The 13,812-nt window shown below is 36.9% G+C and overlaps 1 protein-coding gene across 2 annotated transcripts in view; it reads left to right on the forward strand.

Annotated features, from left to right (window-relative positions):
• Positions 1 to 13,812, forward strand: part of HOOK3 (hook microtubule tethering protein 3) — a 134,333-nt gene that overhangs the window by 51,293 nt on the left and 69,228 nt on the right. For both annotated transcript variants that reach the window (XM_037812507.1, XM_037812508.1), the window contains 2 exons: positions 6,331 to 6,381; positions 12,349 to 12,481. In XM_037812507.1, the coding sequence (XP_037668435.1) occupies positions 6,331 to 6,381; positions 12,349 to 12,481 (184 nt within the window). The remainder of the gene's footprint in view (positions 1 to 6,330; positions 6,382 to 12,348; positions 12,482 to 13,812) is intronic.

A 13,812-nucleotide genomic window follows, 5' to 3' on the forward strand; every position in this document is an offset into this window, starting at 1 on the left:
CTGCTGGGCAGAAAAGCACAGGTGTTATCAATCCTCTAAGAAAAACCATCAGGGAAACCAGATACTGAATATTTCCTTCTTCTGTGACCTGAGCCTGTTCTTGTCTGGGAAAACCTGATTGGGGTGGCCTAGGAGGTCAGATGCCTAGACAACAGAAAACTACAACCTACACTAAGGAAAATGGAGCTATGGCCCAGTCAAAGGAACAAACGTACACTTCAGCTGAGATACAAGAATTTAAACAACTAATGCTAAATCAATTCAAAAAGTTTAGAGAACATTTCGCAAAAGAGGTAGAGGCTGTAAAGAAAACACTGGGCATACATAAGGCAGAAATCAAAAGTTCAAAAAAAACTAGTAGAATCTGGAAATGAAAGGCACAATGCAAGAGACGAAAGACACAGTGGAAACATACAACAGCAGATCTCAAGAGGCAGAAGAAAACACTCAAGAACTGGAGAACAAAACACCTGAAAGCCTACACTCAAAAGAGCAGATGGAGAAAAGAATTAAAAAATATGAACAACGTCTCCGGGAACTTAAGGATGAAACAAAGTACAAGAATGTACATATCATTGGTGTCCCAGAAGGAGAAAAGAAGGGAAAAGGGTCAGAGGCAATAATAGAGGAAATAATCAATGAAAATTTCCCATCTCTTATGAAAGACATAAAATTACAGATCCAAGAAGCACTGCGTACTCCAAACAGAATAGATCTGGATAGGCCTACACCAAGACACTTAATAATCAGATTATCAAATGTCAAAGATGAAGAGAGAATCCTGAAAGCAGCAAGAGAAAAAACAATCCATCACATACAAAGGAAGCTTAATAAGACTATGTGCGGCTCTCTCAGCAGAAACCAAGGAGCCAAGAAGGAAGTGGTGTGATATATTTAAGATACTGAAAGAGAAAAACCACCAACCAAGAATCCTATATCCAGCAAAGCTGTCTTTCAAATATGAGGGAGAGCTCAAAATATTTTCTGACAAACAGACAATGAGAGACTTTGTGAACAAGACACCTGCCCTACAGGAAATACTACAGGGAGCACTACAGAGTGATAGGAGAAGACAGAAGTGTGTGGTTTGGAACACAGTTTTGGGAGATGGTAGCACAGCAATGTAAGTACAGTGAACAAAGATAACTGTGAATACGGTTGAGAAAAAAAAGTTGGAAGCATATGAGACACCAGAAGAAAGGAGGAAAGATAAAGACTGGGACTGTGTAATTTGGTGAAATCTAGAGTGTTCAACAATTGTGATAAAATGTACAAATATGTTCTTTTACAAGGGAGAACCAGCAAATGTCAACCTTACAAGGTGTTAAAAATGGGGAGGCCTTGGGGAGGGATGCAATCAGCATAAACTAGAGACTGTAACTAACAGAATCATTGTATTATGCTTCCTTTAATGTAACAAAGGTGATATACCAAGGTGAATGCAGATAGAGGGGGGGATAGGGGAGGCATGTTAGACACTTGACTTTGGTGGTGTTGTCTGACTCTTTACTGTACTTTGATTTAAGGTTACTTTTCCCTTTTGCTACTTTCTAGCTGTCATTTTTTTTCCTCTTTCTTTTGCCTCTCTACCTTCTTTGACTCTCCCTCCTGCCTTGTGGAAGAAATATAGATGCCCTTATATAGATAGTGGTGAAGGTGGTGAACACATAAATATGTGACCATACAGAGAACCATTGATTGTTTACTTAGGATGGAATGTGTGTTCTAGTTTGCTAATGCTCCCGGAATGCAAAACACCAGAGATGAATTGACTTTCATAAAAGGGGTTTATTTGGTTACACAGTTACAGTCTTAAAGCCATAACGTGTCCAAGCTAACACATTAGCAATCAGGTACCTTCACTGGAGGATGGCCAATGGCGTCCCGAAAACCTCTGTTAGCTGGGAAGGCACATGGCTGGCGTCTGCTCCAAAGTTCTGGTTTCAAAATGGCTTTCTCCAAGGATGTTCCTCTCTAGGCTGCAGTTCCTCAAAAACATCATTCTTAATTGCACTTGGGATATTTGTCCTCTCTCAGCTTCTCCAGAGTGAGAGTCTGCTTTCAATGGCTGTCTTCAGACTGTCTCTCATCTGCAGCTCCTTTGCTTTCTTCAAAGTGTCCCTCTTGGCTGTAGCTCCTCTTCAAAATGTCACTCACAGCTGCACTGAGTTCCTTCTGTTATGTCAGCTCATTTATATGGCTCCACTGATCAACTTAGACCCACCCCGAATGGGCGGAGCAACACCTCCATGGAAATTATCCAATCAGAGTCATCACCCACAGCTGGGTGGGGCACATTCCAAAGAAACACTCAAAGAAGTACAGTCTAATCAACACTGAAAACATCTGCCCACACAAGATTACATCAAAGATAATGGTGTTTGGGGGACACAATATATTCAAACTGGCACGTTCCACCCCCTGGACCCCAAAATGACATTATCTTTCCATATACAAAATACATTCATCCCATAAAAATATCACAGAAACTTAAATCGTTTCAGTAACAATAGTTAAGTACAAAATTCTATCAAAATCAATTGTAGGTGTGGTCAGTCCTAAGGCATAATTTTCCTTTAGCTGTGGATCTGTGAACTTATACAAAGGAGGGACATTCATAGGATAAACATTCCCATTGCCATAAGGAGAAAGAGGAAGGAAAACAGGGTTAACAGGACCAAAACAGTTCCTAAAATCCACAGGACAAACTCCATTAGATTTCGAAGTCTGAGAGTCATTAACAAAGGAAGGTTGCATCCTTGGGGCTTGAGAGAGCGGGAGTCTAACCCTTCCTAAGGGCCTTTGTGGCAGCCCTTTCCTCTCCAAATGCTTGGGTGAGTGCTCCAACATATCCACACATTGGGGAGACCACCTTCTTGGCCCCACCCTCCTCAAACATAGGGACAGCTCCTGGGGCGCATTCCAAAGAAACACTCGAAGAAGTACAATCTAATCAACACTGATAATGTCTGCCCACACAAGATTACATCAAAGATAATGGCATTTGGGGGACACAATATATTCAAACTGGCACAGTCTGTGAACAAAGCCATCTTAAAAAAAAATGGGTTGATGATGAAACCTCAAGGGCAGTATACTGAGTGAAATAAGCCAGACACATAAGGACAAATATTGCAGGGTCTCACTGATAAGAACTAATTATAATATGTAAACTCATAGACATGAAATATAAGGTACCAAAATATAGGACGAGGTTTAAGAATGGGGAGCAGTTGCTTAGTATGAGCAGAATGTTCAACTAGGATGAACTTAAATGTTTGGAAATGAACAGAGGTTTCGGTAGCAAGATGTGAGAATAACTAACAGTGCCGAATGGCACGTGAATGAGGTGGAAAGGGGAAGCTCAGAGTCATATATGTCACCAGAAGGAAAGTTGGAGGTCAAAAGATGGGAATGTATAAAACTGAATCCTGTGGTGGGCAATGTCTATGATTAACTGTACAAATATTAGAACACTCTTCCATGAACCAGAACAAATGTATGACAATACAACTAGAAGTTAATAATAAAGGGGAATATAGGGAAGAAATATATACCTATTGCAAACTATATACTACAGTTAGTAGTATTTCAACATTCTTTCATAAACACTAACAAATGTACTATACCAACACTATGAGTCAATAATTGAGGGGCGTTGGTTAGGGATATGGGAGGATTCTTTTCCTTTTCTTTTTTTCTTTTTTTCATCTTTCACTTTATTTCTTGTCTGGAGTAATGAAAAGGTTCTAAAAATTGAACAAAATTAAGTGCGGTGATGGATGCACAGCTGTATGAGGGTACCAGGGGCAACTGATTGTCCACTTTGGATCTTTGGATAATTGTATGGTATCTTGAACAATCCCAATAAAAATTAAAAAGAAAAAAAAAACCTTATCATAAAATAAAAAATAAATAAATAAATAAACCTGCCTTCCAGCGAACTCAATGAAGAAAATATTTGGAAACCACATATCTGAAGAGGGTTTGATATCCAGAATATTTGATGAAATTCTACAGCTCAACAAAAAAAGACAAACAGCCCAATTAAAAAATGGGCAAAAGACATGAATAGACATTTTTCCGAAGAGGAAATATAGATGGCTAAAAAGCACATGAAAAGATGCTATTAGGGAAATACAAATCAAAACCACCATGAAATACCATCTCACATCTTTTAGAATGACTGCTATTAAACAAATAGGAAACTACGAATGTTGGAGAGGATGTGAGAAATTGGAACTTATTCACTGCTGGTGGGAATGTAAAATGGTACATCCGCTGTGGTGGATGGTGTGGCGGTTCCTCAGGACGGTTAGTATAGTTGCCTTACGACCTGGCAATCCCAGTACTCGGGATATACCCAGAAGTTCTGAAAACAGGAACACAGCCAGACATTTGCACACCGATGTTCATAGCAGCATTATTCACAATTGCCAAAAGATGGAAACAACCCAAGTGTACATCAGCAGATGAATGGATAAAGAAAATGTGCTATATACATACAATGGAATATTACTCAGTTGTAAGAAGGAATGAAGTCCTGAAGCACATGACAACATGGATGAACCTTGAGGACATTATGTTTAGTGGAATAAGTCAGACACAAAAGGACAGATATTGTATGATCCCACTGATATGAACTAATTATACTGTATAAACTCATAGACATAAAATATAGAATATAGATTACCAGGATATAGAATGAGGCTAGAGAATGGGAAGCAGTTGGAAAGCAGTTGCTTAATACATACAGAATGTTCAACTAGGTTGAACTTAAATGTTGAGAAATGGACAGAGGTGATGGTAGCACATTATTGTGAGAATAATTAGCAGCGCTGAATGGCATATGAATGTGGTGGAAAGGGGAAGTTTAGATTCATGTAAGACCAAAAGGAAAGTTAAAGGTTAAAACCTGGGAATGTATAACCTGGTAAATCTTGTGTTGGACAATGTCCGTGATTAATTGTGCAAATATAAAAAAGTTCTTTTATGAACTAGAACAAACAGGTGATGCTATTAGAAGGAGTTAATAATAGAGGGGTTTATGGGGAAAACATGTACTGATTGCAAACTATGAACCATAGTTAACAATATTTTAATACTCTTTCATCAACAGTACACCAATACTGTGGGTCAATAATATGGGGGGATAAAGGGTATGGGAAGATTTGGGTTTTCTTTTTTATTTTTATTTTTCTTCTGGAGTAATGAAAATGTTCTCAAATTGATCATGGGGTTGTACGTCCAACTGTATGATGATACTGTGAGCCAGTGATTGTATTCTTCGAATGGTTTGTATGGTGTGAATATATCTCAATAAAACTGCATTAGAAAACAAATTTTGCCTTTGATTAACCACTGGATCACTCCGCTGTGATTCTGCCTCTTTTACTTGATGGCCATAAGCTCTACTGTTTTCTGTCCCAGAACATCTTCAACTACTAACATTGACCAGATAAGGCTAGATAAATGACCAATAGAATCTTAACATACACACACTTGACACAAATTCAACTTTATGAGTTGGGTCCAAAAAGAAAAAAGAGTAAATTAATAATTTACAGTAAAAGTGCCAGTGATTTTGCCTGCCGTTTTACTTAGATAACATATGGCCAGTGAACTTATGATCTGGATTGAGTCTGTGTTAGGAGACGACGTCAATATGTTGGTTCCTCATCTTGTCTCATTTCTAGGTTTCTTCTTATAGCAAGAGCATCTTGCTGTGCTGAGTGTTATTCCTGTGTTTCAAGATGTAATAGTATTTTTTTCAACCTTATAATTCCTGATTAGCTACTTTATTTAGTGCTCAACTAAAGAAACAGCAGTTTTCTGACAGTGGAGGGATTTGGTGACATGCTATTTTAAGAGATTTTCAAAAGTATTTTGACTACAATTTTTGCTTACTGTTCTGACTTAAGAACTTAGCCTCTATGTAAGATGCAACTCCAGTTTTCTAGGGAAAACGGTACCAAACTCAAGTTTTCATTAAGAATGGCACATTTATCCTTTACCTGCAGAAAACTGAAATAATTTAATCATACTGTTTAGTCTCCTTCAGTTCCCTCTGGTTTTTGTCAATGTGGTCATAGCATTGAAAATTTTGCATAAGTGGAAACAATTTGTTTTATAAATCTCTTAGATGAAATACATTCAACTGTTAATGGTTCTTTCTTGAAGATGACAATAATTCAAATATGCTATTAAAATCTTATTTTTTATATTTACTTTATGATTAATTAGAGTAGTTAGCTCAGAAAACTTTTAAGTTAAAATGTATTTTGATTTGTGCTTGCCCTTCAGTCAGTTGTTTTCTTTTTCTTTAAACAGATAAGCAATTTAAAGAAAATTTTAAAAGGAATCCTGGATTACAATCATGAGGTAAGGGCTTTTTTTTTTCTCATGGTGCTTGGAAATACAAATATAAGATAGTTTAATTTTATAGTAATTTCAAGTTAAGAAAGAATTGTCTTCAAAAATTGATAATTTGTAATATTATGTAGTTTCTAATGTTGATTCAAAAAATAGTTTAGGTGGTTAATAGATGAATAATCTTTTTTTGCTGTATTGTAGGATATAATAGATGATTTACTGATTTATGTTAAGTTTGCCATGCTTTCTGCTGTTAATAGAAACTGTTAACTTTTATTTCTCCCCTTACCTCTGAAGCTAGTTTAGCATTCATGCTTCATTGTATCAATTCCCTTGCCTGCCTCCATTTTATTCCTTGGCAAAATTTCACCCCTACATGAACTCAGCTTATCCTGTGTGTCTGCATCAGAACAGTCAAACATTGCTGGGCTGGGGTGGGGGGGAGTGGTATCAGGCAATAGAACTAACTAGTTGTACTTTAAATTTCATGATCACAGATGTCACATGGACACAACACTGCTTAGAAGCCTGTTATTTCCTTAATAAGTTCTTTCCCATTCTCTGAGAATACTATCTGATAGCTTGTCACTCTTTAAACTGCTTTACAACCCATCTCCCCAGAGACTCTGTAAGTGTAGAAAAGAACTTTGTCAATTTCCCTTTATCAGATGTACAAGCTTACCTGCATTTATACCTACCCTTATCCCCACATCATCTGTCTTCCCCACTCAGTAATTGAGCCTACCATCTACACAACTCCCCAAGCTCAAAACTTAGAAATCATCCTACAATTCTTCCTTCTTTTGATATCTTCAGCAAGACTCATTAGTTAAACCTCCAAAATACAGCTTTCTCCATTCTGCTGCCATCCCCCTACACCAAGCCATCATTAGCTCTTGCTTGGATTAATAAATTCATCTAACTGATGACCCTGATTACACCCTTTCCCCACTGCATTCTATTCTCCATTCCAAAGCTAGGATGACTTTTTTAAAACATAAACTTGATTATGTTACTCTTCTCCTTAAATCTTCAGTGGTTTCCTGTGCACTGACAATCAAATCCACACTTGTGGCATGACCCTCCAGGCACTACATGACCCCTCTAACCTCCTACTCTCCTCACCAGAACACCGCAGCCATGTTCATCTTGCTTCCCTTCCTCAAATATGCAAAGCCCTTTTCTTCCTCAAGGACTTCATACTTATTGCTCTTGCTGTGTGGAATGTTCCCTCAGCTCTTGATATTGCTTATCCTTCAGATCTGAACTTACTGTCATCTCAGAGAGGCTTTCTCCAAGCACATACTGTCCCAAACAGGGCACCATTAACCCCTTCCCCATTACTCATTTCTGTCACCATCTCTGTTCCCTTTCATCCTTGACCTATTAGGAGTTTTCTTATTTAAGTGGTTGATTTATTTAGTTGTCTTACCCCATTACTTTAGTAGAGTCAGGAAATGAGGTTGGAAATGGACCTGTAATAGTCTTTGTTACAGTGCCAGTCCCTAGCTCAGCGCTGTCTCACAGGGTGTACTCTAAAATTTCAAATGATCTCAAAGAAATACAATTTTAGTAAAACATTGTTTCAACTAATATTTCATTTCAAAGAAAAGTATATTTCAGATATATAAATGTACTCATAGTGTTAGTATTGCAATTCTTGAAGAAATACAATGCACGAGTGTAACTTTTTTGGCCAAAATTATTATATTCTAAGTGTGCTGTAGGAAAGCATATTTAATAGGACTTTGGGGCTTAGAAGAAATGATTTTTGTTGTTCCGAGCATCACACTCATTTTGTAAAAGACAAATGGTCATTTAAGTGAAGTACTACAGTTAAAAAAAAAAATTATGGTAGTGAAGGCGATGATATTTCAGGAATCATTTACTGAGTGTTGTCATGAGCCAGATACTGTGCTCAGTGCTGCAATCTTAAGCACATGAAGTAAGTGCCACTGTCTCCGTCTTATAGGTAAGAAACTGAGGTGCCGATAGTTAGACCATATACACTTCTTTCTCTTTCTTTTCTTTATTTTCTCCCTAACCCCCTGAAATTTTCCTTGGGTCTGCCAGTGTTTTTCATGTGGTCCCAATTAACATTATCTTTCTCCACTGATAAATGCTTGGGGAGGGAAAAAAACCCAACAGTTTCTGAGGATGGTTTAGTGTCATTGAAACTTACGTCCTTTTTAAAAACCTAATTACACTCATTACTACATGAATTTGGGAAGAGTTAAAGGGTCATTAAAACTAAAATCTGTGTATGGGGACGGTGTTTGCTTAATTTGGGTATCCACAACCATTTAGTCAGTCCATACTAGGTGATTTGTTACCAGCTTCTACATTTAATCTCACTCATAGCTCAATGTTCTTTTCCTTCATAGCACCTCCTGCAATTTGTAATTAAATAGTTCTTTGCGTGTTTACTTATTCATTTTATGTCTTCTACCCTTGGTCTATAAACTACACCAAAGTAGAGTTCTTGTCTGTTTTGTTAACCATTGTGTGCCGAGCACCTAGTATAGCACCAACAAATAACTTGTTGAATGAGTGGACATGCAGTTCTTTTTTAAAGGTTTGGTGTACAGGGGGAAAGGCAGTTTTACACATAAGTAGTGGGAATATGACTGGTCATAATTTTTTAAAAGGGCAGTCTGACATTGTATATTTAAACTATTTATAAAATGAATAACATTTTTTGACCTGGTAATGCCATTTCAAGAAATTTATCTTCCAGAACTATACAAGGACATCTGCCTCATCATCATTTCATAGTAGGTAAAAATTGAGAATAATCCAAATGTGTAACAGTAAGAAGATTATGAAATATTTATAGTACAAATACCATGTCATGAAAATTCATTTTTATAAAGACTTTAATAACATAAAATTAGGTTATACATGCCATATGATACCAATTTTATAGAAATATACAGAAATGTACTTGTAAATATGTACATGTGAATCCACAATCTAAAATCCAAAATCCTTTAGGCCAGATTCATTTTGAAATCTAGAATTTTTCAGATTTTACAAAGGTAACATTATGTATATGCCATGTATTATGTGAATACCTCCCATGGGGTCTCGGGCCACTCGCCATAGTCTATTACATTGATATTTCTGCAGCAAGCATATGGTTATTCACTCCAAATGAAATAAATAAAAATCATCAACTCGTGTTCTGTCATTACCATTCACCTTCATCCTGGAAATTCCTTTCTCTCTCTCTTATCTTATATTCCATCTGCTGAATCCCATGTATCCTTCTTTCCTGGTTTACTTCCTTGTTTTGGTGGAGCTCATTTCCCAGTGGTGTCCTAAGAAAAGGTACATGATAGGTAGATTTTTTTAGGCCTAACATATTCAGAAAGGTCGTAATTCTCCCCTCACACCTGATTGTTGAGTTGGATGGAAATCTAGGTTGGAAATAATTCCCCGGTTTTTTGAAAGCATTGCTGCATTGCCTTCTAGCTTCCAGTGCTGCTGTTGAAAGTCCGTTATTTGGATTCTCATTCTCTCTTTAGTAACGTGTTCGTTTTCTGTTTTTAATCTTCATTGTTAGTGGTTGTGTGTTTTGGTATGAGGTATTTTGTTTTGTTTTCTTATTATGCTTTGCATTAAGCAAGCCCTTAAAATGTCAGTACTCAATACTTTAGTTCTAGAAAATTTCCTTATATATATATTTTTTATTGTTTCTTCCTCTTTATTTTCCCTGTTCTTTTTCTGGAATTCCATTCTGCTATCAAACTTCCCTGGATTGACCCTTTCATTACACAACCTTTTCTCTCCTTTTTCTCTTTGTGTTTTTGCTCTATTTTCTGAGATAGACACTTTTCTTCCAGCTTGCCCATTGAAGTTTTCATTTCTATCATATTTTTAATTTCCAAGAGCACTTTTGTGTTTTCTGAATGTAACTTTTGTATCGTGTTCTTGCTGTATAGATGTAATATTTTTCTTATCTCTCTGATGATATTCATTTTGGACTTTTTTCACTTTCATATTTTATTTACTTTATTCATTTCTTGTATAATAACAATAATACATGAATTGATAGTTTGGAAAAGGTACAAAAGGGTGAATAGTGAGTGAACAATATAAATTTTTTTTAAATTTTTTAAATTTTTAAATTTTTTTTAATTTTTTAAAACAATGTAATTAAACATTGTTTAATCCTCCTACCCCAGCTGCCCTGTTACTAGTTTCTTGTTTATCCTTCTAGAGATGGTCTTTTCCAAAAGAAGAGGAAAAACTAAATTTAATCTGGGTTGGGGTATATTTCTATTTGTTTATTTTCCATATCATTCAGAATAAAACCCATACCCTTGACATGACGCTCAAGGCCTGAGTGACCTGCCCCCGACCGCAGCACTTTGTCCTCATCTTTTCCCACCCCTGACCTCAGCCTCGCTGCCCTTCCCACTGTTCCTAGAGGTCAGGTGAACTCCTGCCTCAAGACTTGGCACTATGGTAATCTCTGCCTGGTGTATTCCACCCCCACCCCCACCGCCACCCGCAGGTATAACTAAATGGTTTGCTTGGTCATTTCAGGTTTCTGCTCAGTTTTTACCTTAACATAAAGGCCTTCCTTCACCACCTATCTGAGATAGCCATCCATCCCCCTGTTTACATTAAAGAAGTTGTAGGTTTGCAGAAAAATCATGCATAAAATACACAGTTCCCATGTGCCACCTTATTATTAACACCTTGCATTAGTGTGGAACTTTTGTTACAACTCATGAAAGGACACTTTTATAATTGTACTGTTAACTATAGTCCATTGTTTATATCAGGGTTTACTGTTTGCATTGTACTGTCCTATGGGTTTTCTTTTTTAATTTTTATTCTAGTAATATATGCAACCTAAAATTTCCCCTTTTAACCACATTCAAATATATAATTCAGTACTGTTAATTATCTTCACTATGTTGTGCTACCATCACCACAATCCATTACCAAAACATTTTTCCATTAACGCATATAGAAACTCTGTACAAGCTATGCATTAACTCTCCATTCCCTACCCTACCCTTGCCCCTGGTAACCTATATATCCAACACTTTTTCTTATAAAATAAACATACTTTCAGAAAAGTATGTAAAATGTATGTGTACAGTTTAATAGTTTGTTACAAAGGGAACAGTTATGTAGCCCAGATCAAGAATAGAACATTGCCAACACCGCAGAAGGCCCAGGTTTACCTGCCTGATCACAGCCCCTTTCCTCCCCAGAGAAAACCACTATCCTGGCCTTTTCAAAATAATCATTAACTTGCTTTTATTGGTAGTTTTACCACCTGTGTATACATCCAGTTTTAGGGTTTCTTTGTTTTGTGTCTTTTTTCATTTTGGAGAATGTCTTGATGATCCGTGGTTGTTTGTTGATACTTAAAAGTAAGGCACTGTGAAAAATTGACTGGAAACTGAGTGGGGGTGCTTTTTGAGTGCTACATTTCTCGGTAGGTCTTTCAGTTAGAGACCTGCGCATTTATTTATGTATATAAATCTTTTCATTTGGGGCCGATTTCCCCATAAAGATACCCTCCAGTCTCCTTCCTGATATAAGTATCTCGCTGCCAGCATTTTCGGACTCAAATGGAATGAAGGTGGCTAGGGAGAATTTTAGTGTTGGGATGTGAATTTATATTTAACCTCAGCTATTTCCAGTGCCCCTGGTTTAGAACCCCTCTGGTTCTCCTCCAGAGAGTAGACATCCAGTCTTTCCTTGGTGGGGGAGGGATCAGCAGTACTCGGTGTCTCTGCTAGTTGTACATACACATCAGATTAGGGATTAAGTTCTTGTGTCCCAAAATAGTTTTAACCTCAATATAGGAGGCAACAGAAACTGGGAATGAGAATGATATAACAGCTCTGCCCTTGGTAGCGAGTTTCTGATGCTGACAAACTAATCTCTATCAAATATTTTATTTGACCGTATAATTATAAATACAATTGTAATTTTTTTATCTTCGTTCAGGTTTTAGGACAGCAAATTAATGACTTTACCCTTCCTGATGTGAACCTTATTGGGGAACATTCTGATGCTGCAGAACTTGGCAGGATGCTTCAACTCATTTTAGGCTGTGCTGTGAACTGTGAACAGAAGCAAGGTAATTTATTTGAAGTTGGTGTATTCATTTAAAAATAATTTAGGAAAGTAATACTTGTATATTTTATATATAAATTATGAGTATAGACAGTGGCATCTTTGAAAGGCTACTCTCAAAGAATGCAATTTTCCATAATTTTACTGGTAGTTTGTTTTCAAGATTAAGAGGTTTACAAACTAGAATAAATTTGATTATGATGATACTTCCCCTTTCTGCAAGAACACATACTTCTTTGAGTAGATTATTTTTAGTGCCTTTTAACTATACTGAATATAATGAAATCTATTGTTAATTCGACTGAAGTCCATCTGTCAGTTTAGAAAAAATGAGCACAGATGCACAGTAGTTAAATAGGTAATCAGGTCTGCCTTCCCAGTATGCATTTGCAAGATGTCTCAGACCCTTTTATTGAGGCACATTGTTTGTGGGACATTTCCAAGTTTGTAGTTACTGTGGGGAAAAGGGGAGGGAAGAGTATCAATTCATCCAGTCACTAAAACAATAAAAATAGATTTGGATTTGGGTCACCTACCCCTAAATCTGGTAGATAATCTTCCTCAGGAAATTAGTTCCTTAACAGTTAAATTTTAGATGTTGCTTTGGCTAGCTTTTTTTTTTTATTCAGTTTTATTGAGATATATTCACATACCATACAATCATCCGTGGTGTACAATCAGCTGTTCACAGTACCATCATATAATTGTGCATTCATCACCTCAATCTGTTTTTGAACATTTTCCTTATACCAGAAAGAATCAGAATAAGAATAAAAAATAAAAATAAAAATGAGCACCCAAATTATTCCCCTCATCCCACCCTATTTTTCGTTTCTTTTGTCTCCATTTTTCTACTCATCCACCCATACACTGGATAAAGGGAGTGCGATCCACAAAGTTTTCATAGTCACACTGTCACCCCTTGTAATCTACGTTGTTACACAATCGTCTTCAAGAGTCAAGGCTACTGGGTTGGAGTTTGGTAGTTTCAGGTATTTACTTCTAGCTATTCCAATACATTAAAACCTAAAACGTGTTATCTATATAGTGCATAAGAATGTCCACCAGAGTGACCTCTTGACTCCATTTGAAATCTCTCAGCCACTGAAGCTTTATTTCGTTTCATTCTGCATCCCCCTTTTGGTTAAGAAGATGTTCTCAATCCCATGATGCTGGGTCCAGATTCATCCTTGGGAGTCAAATGCTGCATTGCCAGGAAGATTTACACCCCTGGGAGTCAGGTCCCACATAGAGGGGAGAGCAGTGAGACCACCTGGCTTTGACCAGCTTTTAAAGGCGAGACTAATATATATTTCAAAAGTGTTTCATTCCATT

This window comes from Choloepus didactylus, chromosome 20 (genome assembly GCF_015220235.1).
Source record: "Choloepus didactylus isolate mChoDid1 chromosome 20, mChoDid1.pri, whole genome shotgun sequence".
NCBI lineage: Eukaryota > Metazoa > Chordata > Mammalia > Pilosa > Megalonychidae > Choloepus > Choloepus didactylus.